Consider the following 27,602-nt stretch of genomic DNA (forward strand, 5'->3'; position numbering starts at 1 on the left):
ACTTTCTTAAATGAGAGGAAAAAACAACCAACAAACCAACCAAACAAAAAAGGCCCCCCAAAAAAGTTGTAGTGATACGCATGCCTGTAATTCCAATACTCAGGAGGATCAAGGCTTCAGCTACAGTGAGTTCAAGGCCAGCCCAGACTGCTTTAGATCCTGATGATAATGGCAAATGACTTAAATGGTGACTTTAAATCGATGCTTCAATCCTAAAATACTGCATCTTAAGGCATGGTGACAGCCATAATAAAACACAGCTTGGCCTTCCCTTCCCCAAACACTGCACTGTGCTCTCTGGGTTTCAAAGAGCATGTGGGACTCCTGAGTTTCCGGCTCCTGACTGCATACTTTCCTTACTACCTCAGGTGTCACAAAAGTTTGGCTACTCAAGCATCCCAGCATGCTTAAAGCGAAGGGTTTCTTGCCTGTGTGTGACAGACTGCCATGATGCTCCGTTAGCTCTGCTTTCTACGCAGGCGGTATAGTGCTCACCTGGTCCAACTGTCATCTCAGTGGAATGCTTGTTAATAACTTTAATCTTATCACTGAAGCCATTTTTCTCCACAATCTTCACAGCAGCATCAGCCATAGGCTTAAAAACCTGTAAGTCAGAGAAGGGGATGAGCAATGTACTATTAAAAAAGAAATCTTATTTCTTAAACACTCATAGCAGCAAGGAAAATGAACATAAAGGGATGAAATTCAGCCAGGTGTGGTGACACACATTTGTAATCCCAGAATTCGAAAGGGTAAGGCAGGGGAGTTATCATGAGTTATAGACAAGCCTGAGCTTCAGAGTGAACCCTGTCTCAATAGCCTCCACCTGCACATACATAAATTAATTAATTATAAGTTCAATTTCAAGGTACTGTTTAGAAGTTTCCATTTCATGCTAAGTGGAAATGAAGGCATCTTGCACTACCCAATAAGGGCAGTAGGTGTCACTGCCATGCTACAGATGCTAAGAACAGAGCTGTCTCACAAACTTGGGAATGTGTGCTTTATTTTCCAGAGTTGAGGGAGACTGTGTTAAAATATGGCTGGAGCAGCTTCATGTTCAGAACTGACTCAGACTAAAAGCACAGACTGTATTTCCTTTTGATACTTGGGACCCTCCATAACGTAGACCATTTTACTTTCCCAGCCATACCCCCTTTCTTAATCCACAAGGTCCTCCTCAGCATTCATAGGCAAATAAAATCCAGCTGGAGGCTGGAATGGTAACACATGCCTGTAACCACAGCATCTGGGAAGTGTGGATAGGATCAGGAGTTCAAGGCCAGCCTGGGCCACACAGCAGGAGCTAGTGTCTAAAGCAAACACACAAACACAACCCACAGGGAAGCGCAAAGTTTTTCCTCCAGAAGTCATGAGCTCCTCCAGAGCCCTTCACTAGCCCCTCTGTCCCTGACTTTTCCACCTACCTAGTCTGGATATCCCAGCTCTAACCCATAAAAATACAGAAACTTATTAAATACAAAGTAGAAACAAAAATAAACAATGGGAGATTTTCCCTTTTTTTTCTAAATAATTTCTGTATTTTCTACCATGAAAATGATTTTGGTTTTTATATCACAGAGAAAAGCCATATTCTTTTGTGAAGAATGTATGTATCAGCTGGGGGAAACAATCATTTCTAAAACCTAGTTTTTCTTTCTTTTTTTTTTTTCCAGACAGGGTTTCTCTGGTTTAGCCCTGGCAGTCCTAGACTCACTTTGTAGACCAGGCTGGCCTCAAACTCATAGTAATCTGCCTGCCTCTGCCTCCCAAGTGCTGGGATTAAAGGCATGCACCACCACGCCTGGCTAAAACAGTTTCTCCCCCACCCCCCACCCCCCAGGTTCTCTGGCCTCAAACCCTGGGTCCTAATTAATCACTTTGTCTGAGCCTCTGAAATTACCACAAACTCAGTGTCATCCTCTCTTTCTGCTGCCTTTGACTTATCACTCAGCCCCTTCCATAAACCTTCCAGCTTTGATACTCACAGCCTCTCTCCTCAGCCCAGCAAGAAGCTTAAGCTCTCATGAGGCTGGAAAGACAGCTAGCTCATCTAGTGTGTCATGTTACTTTTTTTTTTTTTTTTTTTTGAGACAGGGTTTCTCTGTGTAGCCTTGGCTGTGCTGGACTCACTTTGAAGACCAGGATAGCTTCGAACTCACAGAGAGATCTGCCTACCTCTGCCTCCCTGAGTGCTGGGATTACAGGCATGCATCACCATACCTAGCTGATGTTACTTTTAATTGTCACTTGGCACAATACAGTATCAGTTGAGAAGGGCATGTCTGGATTCAATTGGCCTGTGAGGGACTTTCTTAATTGGATGAATAGACTGACCCTGAATTCTGAGCAGCACCATAGGTAGGTCCAAGACTGACAAAGAGAAAGCCAGCCAGGCATGGCAGCACACATATTTAGCACCACCCTTGGGAGACAGAGGCAGACAGATTGCTTTGAGTTTGAGGCCAGTCTGGTCTACAAAGTGAGTCCAGGACAGCCAAAGCTACACAGAGGAATCCAGTCTAGGGGAGAAAGAGAAAGAGAAAGAGAGAGAGAGAGAGAGAGAGAGAGAGAGAGAGAGAGAGAGAGAACCAGTTGAGCACAAACCTGCATGTATTATTCATTACTTTTGCCTCTTAACTGGAAATATAAATCAACTAGCTGCTTCAAGTTCCTGATACCCTGACTTCTCCCCAGTGATAGACCATAACCTGAAACTGAACAAATAAACCTTTTATCTCTTAAACTGATTTTGTCAAAGAATTTTATCACAGCAGCCACAAATGAAACTAAGGTACCAGCAGAAGTGTGAAGGCCAGAGTTCAGGAAATGCCAGCAGTCCCTCTGTGACCCCAGACCAGCTGCCTGAGGCAGGGGACAGAATGCTTAGCTAGACTGGCTGGCTAGCTCTGAGTTCAAGTGGCCCTATGTCAGTATATAAGGTGGAAACTGAGGAAGACACCAGTGTCAGCCGCTGGCCTCCACAGGAGTGTGTACCCACCTACACACAAACAGGCATACCCAAATATACAATGTTCTCACCCCAAACATAAACAATGAAGACTTCCCAAGATCTACTCTTCCCTCCCACAGAACAGGGGCAGTGGTGCAGTATGGAAACAGACCTGCTTTAAAGTGATGAAACCATCTGGTTTGAGAGGGACTAAATCCTCTTTGTCAATTATTTTGAACAATTATAGATACAAGAAGAGGTTTATCAGAACCTTTTTCTAGGAAAAAACTGCTTGCTTTTAAAAGAGAAAGTTAGGACCATGCTCTTTAGCATCTCTCCTATAGCCAGTAGAGAGATAAGCTTTCAAAGGAAGATGCTATGTCAACATAGTTTAATAAGATTCATAGCCGGGCATGGTGGCACATGCCTTTAATCCCAGCACTCGGGAGGCAGAGGCAGGTGGATCGCTGTGAGTTCGAGGCTAGCCTGGTCTACAAAGCGGGTCCAGGACAGCCAGGGCTACACAGAGAGACCCTGTCTCAAAAAACTAAAAAAAAAAAAAAAAAAAATTCATATAGGCAGGAGAGATGGCTCAGGAGTTAAAGAGTATTTGCTGCTTTACAGAAAACCAGAATTCAGTTCCCAGTACCCACATTGATCAACTTAGAAGTGAGTGTAATTCAATTTGATGGCCTCTTCTGGTCTGAGGGCACTAACATGGCTTCACGTGTGAACATATACAAATAAAAACAAACTCTTTAAAAAAAATTAGGGGCTCAATGCTTAAAAGGACATACTGCTCTTCCAGGGGACCCATACTGGGTGGCTTACATACTAGATTAAATGATCTGATGCCCTCTTCTGGCCTCCATGGGCACCTGTACTCATCTGTGTATACACATACAATCAAAAATAAAATCTTGAAAAAAAATTTTTTACAGGTCATTAATGAACCAGGAAATGGTAGCACACATTTTTAACCCTAACACTTAGGAGGCAGAGGCAGGCAGATCTGTAAGTTCAAGGCCAGCTTGGCCTACAGAGTGAGTTCCAGGATGGCTAGTTCTACACAGAGAAAACTGTCTCCAAAAACAAAAACAAACCAAAACAGGTCATTAATGACCTCCTACTGCTAATTCAATAACTGTTGAATTCAAGCCGGGCAGTGGTAGCACATGCCTTTAATCCCAGCACTCAGGAGGCAGAGGCAGGCAGATTGCTGTGAGCTCGAGGCCAGCCTGGTCTCTACAGAGTGAGTCCAGGGCAGTCAAGGATACACAGAGAAACCCTATCTTAAACAAAACAAAACAAAACTGTTAATCTTTACCCAGCCAAACCTTTACAACTACCTATACTGTCTAACATGTTATCAACACATGGCTGATTAAAATGGGAGGAAATAAAAAATTCATTCAAGTGTTTGGTAACTGTCGTGGTTGACTAAGAATGGTTCCCATAGGCTCATATATTTGAATGCTCAGTCACCAGGGAGTGGCAGCATTTGAAAGGATTAGAAGGCATGGCCTTGCTGGAGGAAGTGTGTCACTGCGGGGTGGGCTTTGACGTCTTTCTCTCTGCTTGCTGAGATGAGACGCAGATGTCAAGCACCGCACTTGCTGCCATTCTCTTTGCCATGACGACACTGTAAGCAAGCCCCAGTTAAATGCTCTCTTTTGTAAGACTGCCTTGGTCATGGTGTCTCTTCATAGCAACAGTGACTAAGCCAGTTACCTCAACCACATGTCACTAGGGCCCACTGTATCAAGCAACACTGTGGGTACTGACAGTGATGTTGTCTCATCTATAGCTGTTGACAACTACCTCCTTTCCAAGGTTTCCATAAACTGCTCTATTGGCTTCCACAGCACTTTACCCTCTAGGCTCATTTCCTGTCTGTCTACACCTGACTTCACTGGCCACATTTCCTCAACATTGAAAGTAAGCACCTTTCCAAGTATAGCTCTTCTCCTTTCCCTCCCTGAGCAATCTCACTGCTAACTTTACCAGTTATATGTCGGCAAGTGAGTACCAAGTCCACCTATATATACCATTTTATGTGTGTTTAGGGAACACAGCCAGAGGCCTGCCTTCATGTCTAGCTCCTATTTATTTATTATTTATGTCAGTGCTGAAGATCAAGCTGTCCTGCAAACCTAGGACACGTTACAAGCTCACCCTGAGCTTCTAATAAGTCAGTGTAGACACTGGCTGGCTAATAAAGACTTTTTACTAGCCTAAATCCACATCCAAGCTGCCTTCTCTGGAAGATAGTCCACAACAGCTTTTAACAAAGCTATTTCTCCAGCCTCTAAACACCTTATTTTTTAAATTAACTTTACTCATTTTAGTTATTATTTGTTTGCTCATGTTTGGGATAGCCTCCATATGTAGACCAGGCTGGCTTCGAACTCACAGAGATCATTCAGCTTCTGCCTCTACCTCCCAAGTGCTGGGATTGAATGTGTGTGCCATCATGTCTAGCCTACTCATTTTATGTTTGAGTTTTTTTGCCTACATATATGTGCACCATGTGCGTGTTTAGTGGCTGTGGAGGTAAAAGGGACACTAGATTCCCAGAGCTGAAATTATGAATGGCTGTGAACCACCATGTGAATGCTGAAAATTGAACTCTGTAGAAACAAATGCTCTTAACTTCTGAGCCATCTATCTAGCCACAAATAGGTTACTCTTATTCCACATTAAATATATGTTACTTAGGCCAGGTGTGCCGGCAATGCTTTTAAAATATGTGCATATGTGTATCTCTGTGAGGGGTATGTACATGTGAGTGCCAGGACCTACAGAAGCCAAAGATGTTGGATTCCCCTGGAGCTAGTAGTTATGAACTAGCAGCCATGGGTGCTGGCTCCCTACAAGAACAGTACAAGCTCTTAACCATGAGCTTTGGTTAAAGAAATTGACATAAGCTGGGTATGATGGCACATGCCTTTAATCCCAACACTGAGGTAGGGGGCAGAAGCAGGCGGAGCTCTGTATGAGACCAGAATGCTCTACATAGCGAGTTCCAGGATCACAGGACTATGTAGAGAACCTGTCTCAAAAAAAACAAATAACTATTCTTCTTATTGTGTGTGGGCAACGACGTGCATGCATAGGTGAGTATGCACGTGCCACAGAGTGCATGTGGAAGTCAGAGGACAAGCCTTGGAATTCTATTCTCCTTCTCCACTGTGAGATCCAGGGGTCAAACCTGTGCTATCAGATTTTCAGGACAAGTCATATCTCTATCCACTAATCCATCTATCACACCATCCCAAATACTTTGAGATTAGGGCCACGCTGTAGGGATGACAGGGTAGGCAGCCAGAAGGAGCCTAAGTAGACCACATTCTACTGTTGACCTCAGGACTTTACGAGAGTAAAATTTTTATATTATTTAAGTTACTGTTGCTATTCATTTACCACATTTCCTGTTACAGTGTATACTATTTACATTATCATATAAATAACATGATTAATGTTTTATTAAAGAAAGAAATGGTGGGGCTGGAGAGATGGCTTAGCAGTTAAGAGCACTGGCTGCTCTTCCAGAGGTCCTGAGTTCAATTTCCAACAACCACATGGTGGCTCACAACCATCTATAATGAGATGTGGTGTGCAGGTGTACATGCAGGCAGGATACTGTATACATAATAAATAAATAAATAAATAAATTTTTAAAAAAAGAAAGATAGAAATGGTAAGGATGGCAAGATGGCTCAGTGGCCAAGGGAGCCTGCTGCAGAGCCTGCTGCAATGACCTGAATTTAATCCCTCAGACCTGTACGGTGAAAAGAGAAAACAACTTCCAAAAGTAGTCCTCTGACTACCACAAACACCCCCAATACAAAATAAATAAATAAAAATATGATTTAAAAAATATATATATGGGTACGGTGGTAGACATTTAAGTCCTAGCTCTTGGAGGACAGAAAAAGTGTATGTCTATGAATTAAGAGTCCAACCTGGTCTACATAGTGAGTTCAAGGCAGGCAGATCTCTGAGAGTTTGAGGCCAGTCTGGTCTACAGAGTGAGAGATCCTGTCTCAAAAAAACCAAGAAAAAAAGGATAGACTTAATAACACATGCCATTTATTCTAGCACTTGGGAGGCAGAGGTAATAGTATCTCTGTTAGTTTGAGGCTAGCCTCATCTACATATTGACCCCAGGACCACACAGAGTGATCTTGTCTCAAAAAACAAGAAAAGAAAGAAAGAAAGGAAGAAAGTCAAAATATAAAAAGCAGCTAGTTCTATAGGGACAATAGAGACATTTAGCTTGTTGCACATTTTAAAAATCCAATGTCAGGTCACATTCCAGGAAAATTCAATAGAAAATTAATTTTTAAAAAACCAACCTGATATTATTTTAAGACAGTGTCTGTGGTAGCTCACATTTGGCAAGACCTGTCAGAGGTCCAGGACAACCCTGAACCTCGATTTCCCCAATTCTACTTCTGGAGCATGAACATCCCAGTTTATGTAGTGCTAGTGATCAAACCCATGCTAAATTAATCTCTAGAGGCTCAACTACATGCCTGACAAAAACTTTAGTGGAAATTCCAGCAAAAAACAGAAGCTTTTCTTTTCTTTTTCTTTCTTTCTTTCTTTTTTTTTTAACGTGTGTGACTGTTTTGCCTGCATAATATACGTCAATGTATCACACGTGTGCCTGGTGTCTGAGGTGGTCTGAAGAGCGTGTCCCCTGGAACTGGAGTTACAGATGGTTTACACACCATGTGTGTGGGGAATCGAACCCGGGTCCTCTGCAAGAGCAGACAGTCCTCTTAACCACTGAGCCATGGTTCCAGCCCACATAACTATTTTTTAAAGTTTCTCAGGGATTCTAACACAGACAATTCTAAGAATCACTGTTTTAGATGGAAAAAAAAAAAAGATCCTGGAGAAAGGAACCCTGTCTGACTCGCCTCTATCGTCTCTTGGGTCGTGTGCTTGGCATGTGTTTGTCAACAGACCAGGAAAACCCAAGGACCTAAAGGCCATCCATCCCATGTAAGATATAGGACGCATACCCAAACAGTATGGCTTACCTCGACAGCGTAACAGAAGTCAGCCCCTGCAGTAACTGCCATCATTGATAAGAGGCCCGTACCAGTGCCGATGTCGAGAACCAAGGCCTTCTGTCCTCTGCCTTTCACCCTGCTCACAGCTGCCTGGATGCCCTGGTAATACTTTATATTCTAAGAGAAAGGAAAAACAGCTGTCACATCCCATGCTCTATGGCTGGCAGCCCCAGCATGGCCAGCTGAGCTAGACAGGTGCAGACTCCACAACCACTGAGTTTTCCTCCTGCCCTGAATTGAGCGACTCACTCTCTGCCGCACTCTGCTCTTTCTGCTTAGGAATGCTGAAGAGACTGCAAACCATTGTCCTTTTAGCTGTTAGGTGTCGACAATAGGGAAATTAAGAGGGTGAATGGCAGGTGGGAGCAGGGAGAAAGAGTGTCCTTCCTGGAGGAGTGCAGGTCTCATCAGGCTCCTTTCAGAAGCGGTGGCTGACTCTAGGCCTCTTCCCCTAGTATCCCACAGCCAGCCCCCTCCCACCCCCTCCCACCCTCTCCCACCTCCTCCCACTCCCCGCAGAGACAGCCTCAGAGCAGCACCAACACCCAAGCACTGACGCATCTGAGAGGTGAAAACGCCAGTTCACAGGCCCTCCTTGCCAACTTCCGCTTCTATCAGTCCTAGACCAGGACTTCCTTCCTGCACAGATGACTAAGTTTGTTATGTTCTCCCTGAAAACTCTCCTAAACCAGGATCCTCTGCAGTGCTTTAGCCACTGAGCCATCTCTAGACCCAATGAAGACACTTGTTTGTTTGTGAGGGTTGGATGCGCGTATGCACACAGTAGGACTACATGTACATCAAAAGACACCTGCAGGAGTCAGTTCTCTCCTTCTACCATGTGGGTTCTAGGGACTGAACTGAGCTGTAAGGTTTCGGGACAAGCAGCCCTACCTGATGAGCCATCCTGCCAACCCAGTTATAAAAACGGTTTTTGTTTTTTGGGTTGAGTTCTTGTTGTTGCTGTTGTTTGTTTCTAAGTTTAAAATACCACATGCTGATTTCTTTTCTTTTTCCAGCGCCAGGTGTCACTCAGGACCTCACCTATGCTAGGTAAGTACACTACTGAGCTATATACCAGCTTCTTTTTTTTGTTTGGTTTTTTGTTGTTGTTTTGTTTTTGCTTTTAGGTTTTTCACAAGACAGGGCTTCTCTGTGTATCCTTGGCTATCCTGGACTCACTTTGTAGGCCAGGCTGGCCTCGAACTCACAGCGATCAGCCTGCCTCTGCCTCCCGAGTGCTGGGATTAAAGGCATGTGCCACCATGCCCGGCTATATACCAGTTTCTAAAATAGCAAATGTTGAAAAAAATGTGAAGAAACTAGAAATCCCACGCATCAGTCCTGGGAACATATGATTATACATCTAGCCGGGTGTGGTGGCGCACGCCTTTAATCCCAGCACTCGGGAGGCAGAGGCAGGCGGATCGCTGTGAGTTCGAGGCCAGCTTGGTCTACAAAGTGAGTCCATGACAGCCAAGGCTACACAGAGAGACCCTGTCTCGAAAAACCAAAATAACAAAACAAAAAAACTCCAAAACAAACAAACAAAATTACACATCCACCCTAAAAAAGTTGCAACAACTTCTTAAAATGTCAAGCATACACTTACTAGGTCTAGAACAATGGCTCACCAGTGCAGAGCACTTACTACTTTTGTGAAGACCTGACTTAATGGCTAGTATCCACATGGCAGCTCTCAGTCAGACTGACCCTTGGGCTGTCACGTGGGCTGACATCAGTAGAACTGGATGACAGATTTCAGGCTCACAGAAAAGGGGAAGCTATCTTTTATCTTCTTGGCTTGACTGACTGGATGGAATGTCATTTGGCCAACTTCCCTCTGAAGTAAGAAAGACCCTTTCTATATGGCTCACATAAAATCAGAAAATCTGATCAACACAATACTCATCAATAATATGAGAATATTGTTATCTGTCTATCAAAAACCAGGACTGCCTTTTCCTAGTTAGCTTAGCAAACACACTCAGATATTTAATAAAATTAGCAGATCCTTAAGAAGCTAAGGACCAACATGAGTATTAGTCAGCTAGGCTATGTAGTGAGTTCATGGCCAACTCGAAATACTTGTTAAGATTATTACCTTTAGCCAGGCATGGTAGCATAAACATTTAATCCCAGCACTCAGGAGGCAGACACAGGCAGTTTGAGGCCAGCCTGGTCTACATAGCAAGTCCAGGACAGCCATAGTGACACAGAGAAAGCCTGTCTCAGAAAAAGAAAAAAAGATTATTGCCTTTAAAAATAGGAGTGGCAAGGGCTAGATTGATGGCCCTTGTTTAGGGCACTGCCTCCTCTTCCAAAGGTCCTGAGTTCAATTCCCAGCAACCACATGATGGCTCACAACTATCTATAGTGAGATATGGTGCCCTCTTCTGGTGTGCAGGCAAAACACTGTATACTTAATAAATAAATAAATAAATAAATAAATAAATAAATAAATAAATTTTTTTTTGGTTTTTCGAGACAGGGTTTCCAGGTAACCAGGCTCCCGCGTGCTGGGATTAAAGGTGGGCACCACAACCACTCAGCTATAAATAAATTTTTAAAAAAAGGGGGAGAGGGTGGCAAGTTCATTAACATTTTCATACCTATGTATCTATGTGCCTTGCTCACATCCGCCAGCACCCCACAGCCAAAACACTCACTGTAAAACTAGAACTTAGACAGCTCCATAATTCAAACAAAGGGGGGAAAAAACCAAATGTGAAAAAGAAAACACGAAATGTAATTCTACAATGATGGCTTAATGTACTTTACAGTATGTCGTTAGGAACCTCCACAAATATGATTTTATGGACTCAGAATTTTTACCCTCTTCAGCAGATTCATTTTAAAACAGAGCAAGGAAAGTTGACAGAGGCTGCATTTTTTTTCCCCAGACCACAGATCAATGGTAGAGTCATCATCACCAAAATAATATACAAAAAAAGTATTCCTCCCAAATGGCATACTACTCTTTAGTCTTAAAGATGGAAGAACTCTAGTCACTTGACAATATTGATGGTCCTGTTAAGTGAACTAGTAACAAGCATGACAGAGAGACAAACAGTGGATGTTGTGACTGGCACGCAGAATCTGAACTAGCTGAGCTCAGAAGCAACAGAATGATGGCCACTGAAAGCCGGGAAAGCTGAGAGGCACTGGTCAGCGTGCAGAAGGCTTCTGTCACCATGGTCACCACAGTCAGATAATAATACATTACATACTCTACTGAGAGTAGATGTTAAATGTTCTCAGCTTATCACCAAAGGAAAAATGTAAGTATGTAGATGATAGAAATCGTAAGTAGTTCAATTAGATCTTTCCCAGTGTGTATATATGTACATGTATATATAGATATACACACACACAAAGTTAAAACATTACATCGTAACAATAAATATACAAGACCTTTAGCTGTTAATTGTACTATATATGTGGTGGCTGTGCATGTGCCTGCTTTCATGTGTGACAGGCAGTGGGTGTCTACTTCCATCAACTTCCACGGTATCTGGGACCAGGTCTCTCAGTGACCCTCAAGCAGCTGGCTCAGGTAGACTGGCTGGCCAGCAAGCCCTCACTGCCTGTCTCTGCCACCCCTGCTGGGGTCAGAGACACTGCCATGTCCAGCTCTTACACAGGTACTGGGGATGGACACTCTGGTCCTCGTGCTTATGAACCAAGTACTTTATTCATTGAACCATCTACCCACACCTTAATAAAGCTGAAGGGGAGAAAAACAGAGCCAGAGACAGGACCCAACATCCTGAAAGATTTTCTAACTATTATACTATAATCACTCAGCATCACTGAACATCCTGATTCCTGAGGAGTTTCTGACCTTAAAATCCAAGATTCCAAATACCACATCAAGGTTATGGTTTCCACCAGTCATGGTGGTGCACACCTTTAATCCAAGCACACAGGAGACAGGGAAAGGTGGCATCTCCAAGCTGGAGGTCAGCAAGGTCTACACAGCAAGTTCCTGCCCAACTAGGACTATCCAGTGAGACTCTGTCTTTTATTTTTTATTTTCTTTTTTCCTTTTTTATGAGACCCTGTCTTACAGTACTGTTTACTTTACACTTACTCTGTCTTTGTCGTGCAGCATATCAGCATAGGATGACCTTAAAAGACAAAATTAAAAGAAAAGGTGAGTCAGAAATCTTTGCTAAGGTAGACATGCAGGAACACATCAAAGAGTTCCCACCTATAAATGTAGCCCTCAATTGGATCCAACAAGTATATCATCCACTTTGAAATACTTTTTAATTTTTTTAATTTTTAATTTTATGTGCATTGGTGTTTTGCCAGCATGTATGTCTCTGTAAGGGGGTCAGATCGTGATGCTTCACACAGTTCTGAGTTGCCATGTAGGTACTGGGCACTGAACCTCAGGTGCCACTAACTGTGGTAAGTTAACATTAAAACCAACCATAACAAACACGAAGCCAGGCTCATTTGCTTTATCTACAGGTAATTCTCACCAATTTCCAGTTAGTCTTCTAGTACTTCTTTTTGTAAAAACTAAAATAAGCAAGACAGTTCACCTTCTTTCTGGCACAAACTTGCTTTTTTCATGTAATGTGAAGATCACTCTACCAATGGAGAATGAATGAAAATAAAGAGCTTCGTTTCCATTTTCCCAGTTGCAGTGCATTCCTCTCTATAGATACACCACAGGATTGCCTAATAATGTTGATGAGCATGTTATTTTCAATGTTTTGCTATTTCTGACTGAGAATAAAACCAACCAAGCTAAAAATAAAGAAGATTCATTTGTTGCTAATTAAGATTGCAACCTAAGATAAAGTCATGCACTGCTGAAAATGTGCTCCTTACCCACTTTGTATGTTGTGTGAGCATTCATGTGTGTATGGGTGCACAAGCACATTTGTTCAGACATGTTAAAACTGGAGGAAAACCTCCAGTCACCCTCTTGAATACTGTGCACCTCCTTACACTGGCCTGGAGCTCACCAATTAGACTAGCCTGGCTGACCAGCAAGTCTCTACTTCCCCAGTGCTGAGATGACTACCAGGTGTCATCGCACGTTTTTTTTTTTGTTTTGTTTTGTTTTGTTTTCTGTTTTTCCTTTGGTTTTTTTAGACAAAGTTTCTCTATGTAGTCCGGGCTGTCCTGAACTCACTCTGTAGACCAGGCTGGCCTAGAACTTGGAAATGCGCCTGCCTCTGCCTCTTGAGCACTAAGATTAAGGGTGTGCACCACCACCACCCAGCTGAGGCTGGCCTTGCTCCTCCTGTCTCTACCTCTTTCAGAAAATCCTACCATCCAGTGACACAACTGGCTTATTTTGTTTTTAATGTGAATTCTAGGAGCTAGAAAATGATTCAGCAGTTCAGAGCACTTGCTGCTCTTGCAAAAGACCTGGATTTGATTCCCAGCACCCACACTGTGGCTCACAACTGTCTAAGCTTAGTACCAAGAGACCCAACATCCTCTTCTGTCTCAAAGAAGCTGAAAGATAGATAGATAGATAGATAGATAGATAGATAGGCCAGACAGAGGTGGCGCATGCCTTTAATCCCAGCCTGCCGGAGGCAGAGGCAGGTGGATCACTGTGAGTTCGAGGACAGCCTGGTCTACAAAAAAAAAAAAAAAAAAAAAAAAAAAAAGAATGATAGATAGATGATTGATAGACAGACAGATAGATAGATGAACGGAATCTAAAAAGTATTTTATTTTTAAGTATATGTGTATGAGTATACCTATGAGTGTAAGAGCCCACAAAGGCCAGAAAGGATCTTCTGAAACTAGTTACAGGAGGTTGAGCTGCCCACCCTCTTAACTGCTGAGCCATCTCTCAGGTCCCTACCTACTTCTTAAGACATGTCCACTCACCAGCTCCCTGGCGTTATCAGCCACTCGCTTCTCACCACTGCGCAGACATTACTTACCCTCATCACCCCCTGCTCACTGCTGCTAATGGTCACCAGCGTTCAGGACTTCTTAGCAGCCCCACCTTAACAGTTACTCCATCTTTCCAAAACTTCCCCTCCCTTTCCATCCTAACTTTCCTCTGGGTCCACTTCTGCCTCCTCAGCTAATTCTGTTTTTACATTCCATAACCCCTTTCATTGAGTTCCTCTCAATTTCACCTTTACCACCATCTGCAAATTCTGTGTCTCAAGGCCCATGTTTCTTCCTAGCTACTAGCATCACATGAACGTCCTAACCCTAACCTCATGTCCCATTGTTCCTGTAATCCCTTCTACGGGGGATGACATCTCCATCTGTTGCAGGATAGTTGATCACACTGTGAACCCCAAGACTGTATTATTTACTGGAAAAAGCTGTTTCTAATTGTGCGCATCAGCCCTAGCACATACCTATAATCCAAGAATATTTTCTGCTTGAATAAACAGGATTAAATTAAGTCAACCAGGGCTGGAGAGATGGCTCAGTAGTTAAGAGCACTTTCTGCTATTCCAGAGGTCATGAGTTCAATTCCCAACAACCACATGGTGCCTCATAACCATCTATAAGGAGATCTGGTGCCCTCTTCTGGTGTGCAGGCAGACCAGAACCTGTCAAATCAAGTCAACCATAGATCAAATCAACCATAGATCAAGCAACCAGTTGACAGGAAGTGAACATAGGATTATTAAGGAAAAAAAAATAGAGAGGAAGAAGTCAGGAGGACAGATAGAGATACACAGGAAGTAGAAGGGAGGGACAATGAGTCTGAGGGTTTTTTTGAGGCATCATGGGGGAAGGGGATTCCTTCTGGGATTCTGCTGAGGAGGAAGGTTAGTTGGGTGCTTTCTCTGCCTCTCTGAGGTAGCAGGCTTTCACTCCAGCATCTGGCTCCCAAGTCTTTATTGGTAAAATCGAATGATTGAAATTTTGTTAGAAACAACATCCATCCATCTAGTCACTCTAACCAGGAGAAATCCTGAAGCTTCTTGAACTTTGCCACTCTTACTGCACACAGTGAGTAACCAAACTCAAGCTCCTCCAAGCGGTTTTACCTCTCTCATCCGCTGCTTCTACTTTAGGATGACAGTAACCACCCACTGTCCTTTCCCTCCGACCCACTTCACCAACTGCTGTCAGCAAGCGTTCTGTTCCCCCATTCAACATCTCAACTGCTCATAAAAACAAGTCTCCAGAATCTTCCTCAAAACTTAATTAACATCGATAAGCCCCACACACCTGTGGCCAACTGAGAAGCAGCCCACGTTACCTGGCAATTTCCTGGTGGTAATCATAGTGTTCATCCTCCTCCAGCCATTCCAGGGATCCTGTGGTTGGATTGGCACGGCCACAGAAGACCTTCATGGTGCCAACGGGCGCGGCAGAGTCTGCGCAGAAAGGTGGCCTTGCCAATTTACTTCTTAGGAACAGATCTGGGTAGCAGAAACCTAGTCAATTATAATGCCTACGGCGGAGGCAAGGAACAAGCAAAAAGAGAAAAAAAAAAAATCAAGAAACATACAAAAGTGTCAAAGTCACTTAATTTTTTAAAAAGATTTATTTATTGTGTATAGAGTGTTCTACCTGCATCTGGTGCAGGCCTGAAGAGGGCACCAGATCTCATCATAGATGGTTGTGAGCCACCATGTGGTTGCTGGGAATTGAACTCAGGACCTTCGGAAGAGCAGTCAGTGCTCTTAACCTCTGAGCCGTCTCTCCAGCCCACTTAAAATTTTTTTTTATTAACAATGACAATCTTCAATTTCAACTCTGGGGAGGCAGAGACACGTGGATCTCTGTTAAAGCACAGAGTCAGCATGGTTTACATACCAAGTTCTAGGCCAGTAAGAACTACATAGTGGGCCGGGTGGTGGTAGCGCACTCCTTTAATCCCAGCACTCGGGAGGCAGAGGCAAGCGGATCTCTGTGAGTTCGAGGCCAGCCTGGTCAACAAAGCAAGTCCAGGACAGTCAAGGCTACACAGAGAGATCCTGTCTCAAAAACAACAACAAAAGAACTACGTAGTGATGGTCTGTCTCAGAGAAACATTAATCAGCATTTTAATATTTCTAGTAAGAGGGATTTCATCTTGTATACAGCATATACCATCAAAAACTACAATAAAAGCCAGGTGTGGTAGCACATGTCTACAGTCTCAGCGCTTAGGAAGCTGAGGCACAGGAGCTGAAGTTTGATTGCCAGTCAGAGCTACGCCATGCGACCCTGTCATTAAACAAGAACAAAACACAACACCGTGTTGGCGCACATCTTTGATTCTAGCAGCAGAAAGGCAGAGGCAGCAGGACCTTTACGAGTTCCATGCCTGTCAGAGCTACACAATGAGATCTTAAGAAAAAGTAGAAGGGGGGGAAAAATCCCATAGTAAATATAAACGGTGTCTGCAAATTTTGACACTCTTCAGAAAGTATCTCACAAGTTCATCTGGGTCCAGCCCTCAGATGAACGAAAAAGTGAGACGGCTAGGCAAGCCAAGAAATGAGTTAACAGAAAGCAGCAAAAGCGTCTATTAAACACGTTTATCTGTGAGGTCGGTAGGGTTTAACTGATAACACACTTAGAAATGCACTGGAGGCTACTCCAGTGTTCTAATCAAAGGCTTGTCTACGCACAGTGCACACATTTTCAGCACTGTGAACGCCTATCGGGAATCAGAGAACCGCTGAACGGCTCGGTGACCGAAGGCTGGAGGGCCATACAACTGACGTCTGCCTCTGAGTGGCTGAAGCGAGGCTCCCGGCACCAGTCTCACGCCCCACACCCTGCTCTGGGCTCCGCCACAGTCGGAAAAAAAGGCAATCAGCCGCCCAAGCGGACTGCTGTCGAGGGGCAGACCTGTCCGCCAGGGTGCTCGAACAACTCCACGTGGACTCTGGAAAAGTCCAGAAGTATCCCGGGAACCCAAACACACCCACGCCAGATCCCCTAATAATGAGTGCAGAAGGCTGGCTGCACTCAGGACTAGCCACGACACTACCTCCCCCAGCACGCCCAACAGGCTCACCCGCCGTGGGAAGCACTCCACTCAGCGCCAATGGCCGCGACCATTTTGCCTCACCCACCGCATGGGGGCGGGGCCTCATCGCGTCGGTGTGACGTCGCACGCGGCGCGGCCCCCTGCGGAACCGGAGCCGTCTCCCGTCCCACCCCGCGCCTTCCCACAGTACTCCGCGACTGCCGCTATGGAGGCCGGCAGGACTGCGGTGCTGCGCGTGAAGCGGAAGCGCGACGCCGAGCCAGCAGAGGCCCTCGTGCTGGCCTGTAAACGCCTCCGGAGCGGCGAGGTCGAGTCGTCTGCTCAGGAGACGCCAGGGGATCAGGAGACAGCGGCGGAGAGTAATGTCTTCCAACTGGTTGCTACCGTGCGCTCCCAGGTATGAGACGGGCACGGACTCTGCGTGGAAGGGAATCTTTGAATGTTGCCTGTGTACAAACGATTGCTGAGGCGGTCATCCTTTTCCTGTCCACCCTCAGGAGGAGCCAATCCAGCAGCTTGTGCGTGCTGCCCTGCGCCCGTCCCGGAGCAGCCAGCTGCGAATCCGCCGCGATCTTCGTGCCTCGGTTCGCGAGGTCCGTAAAGAGGGCCGCTACAGGATAGTCTCCAGCCACCGATCCTCGGGAACGTCTAGCAGTTTGGAACCCCAGTGTGTGTCAGAAGCTGCCGGGGACGCAGGCTTCCAGCTGTTGGACCTGGTCCACGAGGAAGGAGACCCAGAGGGGGCTGCCACAGACTGCTGCAAAGTGAGTACTCTGTCTCGGCTCTGCTCTCAAAGGCAGCAATTAAGAGACAGCATACACTTTAAGCTTAAGGACGGATGGTCCAGTCTAAAGGATGGCCTCGTTTTATGTTTGATTTTTTGCTTTGTATTTGTTTTGTTGAGATAAGTTTTTGCTGTGTAGCTTTGGTTGACAAAGTATTGGTTATGTAGGCCATGCAGGCGTCTGATGCGTAGAGGTCCTCCTGCTTCTGCAGCCCCAGTGCTGGGAAAACAGGCGAGTATCACCACACCCCTTATAATTGGTTTTCTTTCTTTCTTTTTTTTTTTTTTTGTCAGTTAGGTGTGGTGGTGCACACCTTTCATCCCAATACTTGTAGATCATTGTGCAGGGGGATCTGAGTTCCAAGCCAAGTAGGACTACATAGTGAGACCTTGTCTCAAAAAAAAAAAAAAAAGTTTAGGTATGGTTGTCCAGGCCTTTGATACTAGCACTCAGGCAGAAGTGGGTAGACGGCTGCATCCAAGGCTAGCCAGAGCTACACAATGATACCTTGTATCTAAACAAATAAACAAAATTGATGTAGGCTTTTTTTCTTTCTTTCTTTCTTTCTTTTGGTTTTGATTTTTTTTCTCTCTCTCTCTCTCTCTGCATAGCCTTGGCTGTCCTGGGCTTGTTATGTAGCCTCGAACTCACAGATCCTCCCGCCTCGGCCTCCCGAATGCTGGAATTAAAGGAATGCACCACCATGCCTGGCTCGATGTATGCCTTTTGAAAAGTAGATTTGGGCCTATTTAAAATGTATACATTATTTAGAGGTTGTGTTAAACTCTAGTTGCTGTGACAAATGAGGTAGATACAGAGGATTGGTTTTAGCTCACGATTTCTGAGGTTCTGGTGCATGGTCGGCCTGCTCAAGTGCTATGGATCTGTATTGTAGGGGAATACTATAACAACAGGAGTATGTACCAGAGCTCTCACCCTATAGTGCCAGCAAGCAGATAAATAAGAACGTTTAAAAAAAATAAAAATTGCACACACCTTTAATCCCAGCGTTTGAGAGGCAGAAGCAGGTGGATCACTGTGAGTGTGAGGCCAACGTGGTCTACAAAGTGACTCCAGGATAGTCAAGGCTACACAGGGAAACCCTGTCTCAAAAAAAACAAAAAAAGGGGGGGGGTTGTGTCTTCCTAATAATCATACTCCCAAGACTTAACCTAGATAAATAACTCAACAAAAGTGAACAGCTATGGCATTAAAAAACATACTGTTGCTTTCCCATTGTGCTATCTACTTTGCTAAGTATTTGTTTGGGCTTTGTTTTTTAGTGCCTAGGGACCAAACGTGGGGCAAGTGTTCTTCTACTAAGCTATGCCCTTAATTCTGTATTTTCTTTAAATTATTTAATCTTTACAAATACCATTTTGCGTTTACGTTTTCAAAAATGTTTTTATTAGCATGCATTGGTCACTCAAACTGATAGGTTTTTTTCATTAGGACATTTATGTACATGTATACTGTCTTTGATCACGTTCATTCTTTTACCCTTGCTGTACTCCTCACTCCTGCTGAACCCTGATTATTCTACTGTTATTACTATGATCTTTGAGTATGTATTCCTATTAATCTACTTGAGATTGCTTATAATAGTGTGGGTGAGTTTCACTGTGTTATCTGGGCTTTTCTATGCCTGCATCTTTTTTTTTTTTTTTTTTTTGAGACAGGGTCTCACTGTGTAGACCAGGCTGGCCTCAATTTTAATTAAATTGGCTGATTGACATGCAGCCCTCAGAGGGTGTTAGGCGTTGGTGTTTTTCAGGATGATCTGCTTTTTCAGTGGAATGACAGTGGTGAAGTTGGGTAAGGACTTGTTTTCTCCAAGGTTATCCCCATTTTTCAAATGCAGAAATGACATGTTCATTGCAGTACTGCTCATGATTACTTCAAGAAATAGGTATACATGGGCTGTAGAGATGGTTCTGCAGTTTACTTGCTATTCCATCATTTGGTTCCCAGAATCCACATAAGCACCACAACACTGCCTGTTACTCCACTCAATTCAAGTGGAATCAACACCTTAATAACCTGGAAGGTTGGCAACATGGGAAATCCTGTGTTTAACAATAGAAAGTGCTCTATGTAATATAACTGAAAATATGAATAAGCATATATGCTGGCGAGACTGTTCAGCAAGTAATTATTGTTTTGGGTTTTTTTGTTTTGTTTTGTTTTCTTTTGTTTGAGGCAGGATCTCACTCTGATTCTCTTGGAACTCACTTTTGTAGACCAGGCTGGCTACTATTGAAAAATGCTTCCAGGTTTATGCTTAGTTTCTTTTGTAGCCCTACACCACCTACTCAGGAAAGGTACATCCTTTAATTAAAATTGTCTTCTCTGTGACTCTAGGCTATAGCAAGTTGAGAATTTTTTGTTTTGTTTTGCTTTGTTTTGTTGATTTTCCAGACAAGGTTTCACTATGTAGCCTTGGCTGTTCTGGCCTCGCTTTTGTAGACCAGGCTGGCCTCGAACTCACAGCAATAGGCCTGCCTCTGCCTCCCGAGTGCTGAGATTAAAGGCGTGTGCCACCACACCCGGCTGCAAGTTGACAGTTAAAGCTAACTAGGACACATGTACACACACAACTGTATTTTTTTTTTCAGACAGGGTTTCTCTGTGTAGCCTTGACTGTCCTGGACTCACTTTGTAGACCAGGCTGGCCTCAAACTCACAGAGATCCCCCTGCCTCTGTCTCCTGAGTGCTGGGATTAAAGGTGTGCACCACTACACCCAGCCACAGTTGTAATTTTTTAAGTTAATTTTTATACAAAGTATAGTGGTAGCCGGGTGGTGGTGGCACATGCCTTTAATCCCAGCACTCAGGAGGCAGAAGCAGGTGGATCCCTGTGAGTTTGAGGCCAGCCAGGTTTACAGTGGGAGTCCAGGACAGCCAAGGAAGGCTACACAGAGAAACCCTGTCTCGAAAAAACAAAAACAAAAAACCAAAACTACAAAAACTAGTGACTTAATGCCTATAATCCCAGCACATAGGAAGCTAAGGCAAGATTTCCATGACTTTGAGGCCAGTCTGGGCCAGTAACAGAAGTTATGAGAACAATGTCTGTTCATGAAAAAACAGCAAGCCGGGCAGTGGTGGTGCACGCCTTTAATCCCAGCACTTGGGAGTCAGAGGCAGGTGGATCTCTGTGAATTCGTGGTCAGCCTGGTTTACAAATTGAGTCCAGGACAGCCAAGGCTACACAGAGAAACCCTGTCTCGAAAAAACAAAAAGCCATAGCAACCTAAAAGTAGACTAGGGGTTTAAGGATATAGATTGGTGATAAAACATTTTGTCTAGTTTACATAAGACCCTCAATTCAAATTACAGCACTGGGGGGAAAAAAAGCACCTTACCCACAATTCAAAGGTAACTAGAGGGAAGCTGGTTAATTTGCAGTCTTAGAAATATTTTTGGTTTTTTGTTTTGTTTTGTTTTGTTTCCCAAGACAGGCTTTCTCTCTGTACCTCTGGCTGTCCTGGAACTCAATCTGTAGACCAGGCTTGCCTCCCAAGTGCTGGGATTAACGGAGTATGCCACCACCACCACCACTTAGTCTTAGAAATTTAATAGCTACATAATTCCCTGATCTGGGTGGGACCTGTGAGTTTGAGCCAGAATTCTCCTTATAAAGAGCTTTGAGGGTGGGGCGGGTTCAATTCCCAGCACCCCCATGGCAGTTCACAACCATCTGCAACTCAGGTCTCAGGGGATCCAGCACTCTCTTCTAATCTCTGAGAGGACCACAGATACATAATGGTGTGTATACATATATATATATAAGCAAACCATTCATATACATTAAGCAAAAGGGGGAAAAAGCCTTGAGGAGCAAAAACCAATACAGAAACTTGTACCTTCCTGAGTACCGGAAAATTCCTCTTGATTTGTATGTGACAGCAGCAGTCTCCCTGTGTGTGCTTTGGTCGTGGAACATTCCTACTTTTGTATAGTAGCTGGTTTCAGCTAAGTAGCTTTCTGTGGTGATCCTGATGAGAGGGACCGTCTGTAGTATTTCCTTGGAGCACTGACCTGCGCTGCCAGGGCCCTGTATGTAGACACTGGAAAACATCTTAACGTGGACTAGTTCTTTTCTGGGACCTTTCTGTTTTCAATGAGCTCCTCTTTCTTTCTTTCTTTTTAAATTTTAATTATTACCATGTATACAGTGCTCTGCCTGCATGTACACCTGCAGGCCAGAAGAGGGCATCAGATCACATTACAGATGGTTGTGAGCCACCATGTGGTTGCTGGGAATTGAACTCAGGACCTCTGGAGGAGCAGTCAGTGCCCTTAACCTCTGAGCCATCTCTCCAGCCCGAGCGCTTCTTTCTAGCTGAGACTATAGGTTAGTCTTTTCTTTATTAAATGGAGTTTGGTCAGTTATGATGAGCCAAATGAAAGATTTCAATAGGTTTATCAGGAAACTTATGTGGGCCTGTGGATCCCAAAGGAAGAATGTAATAGCAAAGAGTGCTCAAAGAAGACCTGTAGAAGCAGGTAGAAAGAAACAAGGAGTGTGTGAGGACATGAATCTTGAATACTGCCTGCAATCTCGGTATTTGGGAGGCAGGGACAGGCAGAACTTTGGGAGTTCAGGGCCTCCCTGGTCACATAGCGAGTTCCCTACCAGCTAGGGCTATAGTGAAACCCTGTCTCCAAAAAAAAACAATAAAAGGCCTTCGTTTATGCAGTCCTTAGAAAGAATCCTTATCTGAGTCTTATCTCTGTCATCTGGTTTCTTTATAGACATCTGATCCAGACGTGATCCTCTGCAATTCTGTGGAGTTGATCCGTGAGCGGCTGACTGTATCTGAAGATGGATCACAAGTCGACCATCAGGAGGAGGCAAAGCACAAAGAGGACTACGTATATGACATTTACTACATGGAGATGGCCCCTCCAGGGTGGATTGACAACATCCTGTCTGTGCAGCCCTACAGCCAGGAATGGGAGCTGGTAAGGCAAGGGGTCTAGACGGGAAGGGCAAGGAACAGAATACTTTGACTTCCTAGACTCACTCTTTATTGGTTATTTGATTATTTTTAAATTTTACAATTAATTTTATTTAGTGTGTATACCATAGTGCTGTGTGGAAGTCAGAACAATTTGGGTTTTTTTCTATCATGTGGGTTCCTGAGATCAAACTGTATTTTTTGTTGAGCTGGTGTCTCATAGTCCATTGAGTGTCTCCCTTGAAGCAGGGTCTCTCACAGAATCCAGAGCTTGCCAATTCTAATCTAACTAGATAGCTTACCGCAAGGATTCCTGTCTCTGCCTCCCAGGTGCTGGGATCTCAGACAGGCTCCCCAGCCCACCCAGCTCTTACGTGGGTTCTGGATATCTGCACTGTGGTGTCTAAGCTCGTACAAGTACTTTATCCACTTGGACCACCTTCTAGCTCCTTTTATTTTTGTGAAATGATATCTCTATGTAATTCAGGTAGGCCTTGTACTTAGCATGTAGCCCAAGCTTTTAACTTGTGGCTATCTAAATTGCCTCAGCTTCCCCAGTATTGGGGTTACAAGCATGTACCACCAAGCTGCCTATGAACTCCTCTCTTGATAAATATTATTCTAGTTCTTGTTTTCACGTACAAGAAAAATTCTATTCCAAATCCTTTCTGGAAACCATGCTTTAATTCAGCAAATATGTTGGAGTACCTACACTGAAAGCTTTGTTCATAATGAATCTTGAGACAATAAAACCAGACACTAACATGAATAAGAACAAAGAACTTTATGGGTATTTTGCCTACATGAATATCTGCACATCATTTGCATGCTAGTACCAAAAGAGGAGAGAAGAGTGTTAGATCTTCTGGAAGCAGAGTTATAGATAGGTGTCATGTAGGTGTTGGGAATTGAACCCAGGTCTGCCTCAAAAGCATCAAGCATTAATCTCTGTCATCTCTCCAGCCCCCAAGAACAGAAAGATTCTAAATTTTATAAAAAGAGCCAGGCACACTGGTACACATCCTTAATCCCAGAGGCAGAGGCAGGTGGGTCTCTGTGAGAGCATCCTGATCTGCAATAACGAGCTCCAGGCCAGCCAGGGCTACATAGTAAGGCCCTGTCTCAAAAGAATAAAGGAAAGGTAAAAAATCTCCTTAACTCCATTTTCTAAAAATGTTGAGAGGTTTGTTTTTAATTTTTTTAAAAATATTTATTTATTTATTTTATGTACATGAGTGCTCTGTCTTCATGAATACTGGAAGAGGGCATCAGATTCCATTACAGATGGTTGTGAGCCACCATGTGGTTGCTGAGAATTGAACTCAAGAACTCTGGAAAATCAACTAGTGCTCTTAACCGCTGAGCCATCTCTCCAGCCCCCTTGTTTTTTAATTTATGTGTATGCATGAGTCTGGGTGTGCCTGAGTGGATGTGCATGTATCTGTGGGTGCCCACCTTAGATCACTATGTGGTCTCTATCCCTCCTTTCCTATACCGCTCACCCTGAAGTTTTTGATCCTAACCTTTGGCATTGCCTACAGTCATAAGGTCCCTCTCCCACCTGGCAGGCCTTCAGGAATTTGAAGATGGAGGCCACTACCTTCTCTTTACAGTCGTTCCCCTCTAATGGCATTGGGATGTGGTATCTGCAGCTAGAATCCTGAGGGGGTCTTCCTAGCCTGAGCCAGACAAGTCCTACTCTGCCACTTTCACATGGTGCCTTTGCTTGAGTTTCCCCAATAGTTTCAAATAAGGAGCTTAACTTAGAGGTTTTGGACTTATACTCATGTTTATATTGAGATGCTCAGGTGAATGATGAACAACAACCAGAAGATATTTATGAAGATGAAGATGATGAAAATAGTGAAAATAATTGGCGCAATGAGTACCCAGATGAAGAAAGCAGTGATGAAGAGGGAGATTCCAGAGGTGGGTAGCAACCCAGATGGAGTGGGACTGATAGGAGTGAAGACTGAGGTACAGGTACAGTTGATGGTGGGTGTGTTTGCATATGGCTGGCTTTCCCTCTCTTTATGCGGGGACTGCTGGGGCTAAAGTATTAATAGGGTTGAAGAGATGGCTCGATGGCTAAGCACTTGTTGTTCTTGCAAAAGGTAGGGTTCTGTTCCCGGTACTGACATAGCAGCTCACAACCATCCTTAATTCCATTCAGCTCCAGGGGACCTGACTCCCTCTTCTGACTTCTGTGGGCACCAGGCATGTATGTGCTCATGCACACATTCAGGAAAAACATTCATAAATACATTTTAAAAATAAGTAAGATAGCACATGCCTTTAATCTCAGCACTTGGGAAGCAGAGGCAGGTGGATATCTGAGTTCAAGGCCAACCTGGTCTACAAAGTTAAGTTCCAGAACAGCCAGAACTACACAAAGAAACCTTTTCTCAAAAAAAGTATTAATAACTCCGGGTGTGGTGGCGCACGCCTTTAATCTCAGCACTCGGGAGGCAGAGGCGGGCGGATCGCTGTGAGTTCGAGGCCAGCCTGGTCTACAAAGTGAGTCCAGGACAGCCAAGGCTACACAGAGAGACCTTGTCTCGAAAAACCAAAAAAAAAAAAAAAAAAAAAAAAAAAGTATTAATATATCAGGCAGCAAGACTAACAACATGAATCCTCTATGGAAGGAAAACAAACTTCTGTAAGTTGTCATGACTGCCACACATGTATATACAACACACACAAATAAATTTATTAATTTTTTTTCAGACGAGTTTTCTCTGTGTAGCCCTTGCTGTCCTAGAATTTACTCTGTAGTTCAGGCTGGCCTTGAACTCAGAGACCACCTGCCTCTGCCTCCCAAATTCTGAGATTAAAGGTGTGTGCCACCACAGCCTGGCCTAAATTTAAAGTGTTAACCTGTCATCCCAGCACTCACATGGCTGAGGTGGCAGAGCAGTGGGTTCTAGACAAACCTTGAAAGAAAGTAGGGATGGAGAGATGACAAAAAGCTCTGCCTCCTGAATGTTTGGCTGCCAAGCCTAATGACAACAGGTTTGATCCCCAGCACCCACAAAATCGAAGGAAAGAACTAACTCCTGGAAATTGTCTTCTGACCTCCACACGTGCACCCCTCACCCCCAACAAAATTAATAAATTTAAGTTCTTTATCATAAATTTTCTTTATGATCAAGTATTTTATAATAGAGAATAAAATCTTTATTTCTTCATAGACTCTGATGACTACAACAACCTCAGTGAGGAGGAAAGAGGCAGCAGCAGGCGATTGGCGTGGAACAAGTACCCCTTGGATGTACAGAGGGAATTCGGCTATGACAGCCCCCATGATCTGGATTCAGATTGATGGTCTGCTGGTGTTCCTGAGATTCTTCCACAGGCCCTTGACACAGAGTCGTCTTAGGATTCCTAACTGTGCACATGGAAAGAAAAACTGTACGCCAGCACAGTGAAGACTTCTACTTATAAGTGAAGCCAAGCATGCTGGCTCATGCCTCTAATAGTCCAACATTGGAGAGTCTAGGAGCCAAGAAGAGCACTGAAAATGCAATACACAATACACTCTAGGCCAGCCTGGACAAAAGCATAATATTCTGGGTTGTTTTTGTTTGTTTGTTTTTTTTTTTTTAAGAAGTGGTCTTACAGTCTGGAAAATAAATGATGTGAAACCTCCAGCCCAGGTAGAAGGAGAGAGAGGGCCTCCAGTGGGGCCTGTTCCCTCTGATGGAGATCAGATCCTCAAGGACAACAGTGCTCTGCTGAGTTTTGTGTGCTGCCCATGCCCCACCCCTTGGACTCTAATAATGGTTGTAAAGATTGTTCTCATCTTTTGGCAGTGGTGCCAAGGAACAGCCTGTCTGAATATAATATTCTTTAATAAAGATTAACTTTTACATGGAAGCAAGCAGTTTTTTGGTTTTTGAGACTAGGTTTCTCTGTGTAGCCTTAGCTGTCCTGGACTCCCTTTGTAGACCAAGCTGGCCTCAGCAAGCAGTTCTTTTAAAGCCTTTTAAATTTGATTATTATAGGCATTTTCCCCACAGAAAAGGGAAATGGTAGTGAGAGACATTTCAGAATTAATTTTATACACTTTGGGCTATGTTGGGCTGTGTTAACTGTTTACAGCTCTCACTAAAGACAAATTAACAGTTATATCCCTCAGGACACAATTCAGGATTGCCAAAATCTATCATATATTCAAGTCCCTTACATAAAATGGCACAGTATTTGCCACATAGTGTATGCCCATCTTCAGATTCTAAAAATATAATGTAAACAATATCTAAATTGTACCATTGTTCTTTGAGGAATGACAAAATCTGTACAAGTCTATATAGAAATATTGCCCCCTTCTTCCCCCCATTTTTTCGAGGCAAGGTTTCTGTAGCCTTGGCTGTCGTGGACTCCCTTTGTAGACCAGGCTGACCTGGAATTCAGAGATCCGCCTGCCTCTGCACAAGCACACAGTGCTGGCATCACAGGCCCCATATTGAATTCATAGATGCAAGGTTCACATTACATAGAAGACCCAATGTACCGTCAATGGGATACTTCAGCGAGGTGATGCAGACCTTTAATCCCAGCACTCGGGAGGCAGACACAGGCGGATCTCTGAGTTCGAGGCCAGCCTGGTCTACAAAGGGAGTCCAGGGCAGCCAGGGCTATTACACAGAGAAACCCTGTCTCAACCCGGCCCCTCAAAAAAAAAAAAAATTCCCCCTACTCATCTTCTAAATTTCAGCTGTCTTACCCCTAGATGTGGCCATTGTGCAGTAGAACTTCCACAGCATGTATGTATGTATGTGTGTACTCTGCAATTCTGTGGCCTTTGAGCACTTGAATTATTGACTAGTGCAACTGAGAAACCTCAGGGATTTTTGTTTTGAGAGGGTGAATGAGACAGT

General features: G+C 44.0%; 2 protein-coding genes across 4 annotated transcripts in view; one reads left to right on the forward strand and one right to left on the reverse strand.

The window, feature by feature from the left end:
* Positions 1–17,122, reverse strand: part of PRMT7 (protein arginine methyltransferase 7) — a gene marked incomplete at its 5' end in the record, with an annotated part of 45,249 nt that extends 28,127 nt beyond the window's left edge. Inside the window, 5 exons of one of the 2 annotated variants that reach the window (XM_084757337.1) lie at positions 496–604; positions 8,005–8,154; positions 12,131–12,167; positions 15,248–15,442; positions 17,000–17,122. In XM_084757337.1, the coding sequence (XP_084613463.1) occupies positions 496–604; positions 8,005–8,154; positions 12,131–12,167; positions 15,248–15,342 (391 nt within the window). The remainder of the gene's footprint in view (positions 1–495; positions 605–8,004; positions 8,155–12,130; positions 12,168–15,247; positions 15,443–16,999) is intronic. The other variant, XM_084757336.1, reaches the window with a different exon arrangement.
* SLC7A6OS (solute carrier family 7 member 6 opposite strand) lies at positions 17,096–26,598 on the forward strand. Of its 2 annotated transcripts, XM_084757345.1 has the most exons (5): positions 17,111–17,369; positions 17,470–17,736; positions 22,517–22,726; positions 24,531–24,651; positions 25,914–26,598. In XM_084757345.1, exons 1-5 carry the CDS (start codon positions 17,178–17,180, stop codon positions 26,042–26,044), a joined length of 921 nt encoding a protein of 306 aa, XP_084613471.1. In that variant the 5' UTR covers positions 17,111–17,177; the 3' UTR covers positions 26,045–26,598. The 2 variants fall into 2 exon arrangements, with proteins under 2 accessions (XP_084613472.1, XP_084613471.1); XM_084757346.1 differs by lacking the exon at positions 24,531–24,651 and having other exon boundaries at positions 17,096–17,369.
* Positions 26,599–27,602: the final 1,004 nt, after the last annotated feature.

The sequence above is a fragment of the Acomys minous genome (genome assembly GCF_964271855.1).
Source record: "Acomys minous genome assembly, chromosome: 14".
Taxonomy (NCBI): Eukaryota; Metazoa; Chordata; class Mammalia; order Rodentia; family Muridae; genus Acomys; species Acomys minous.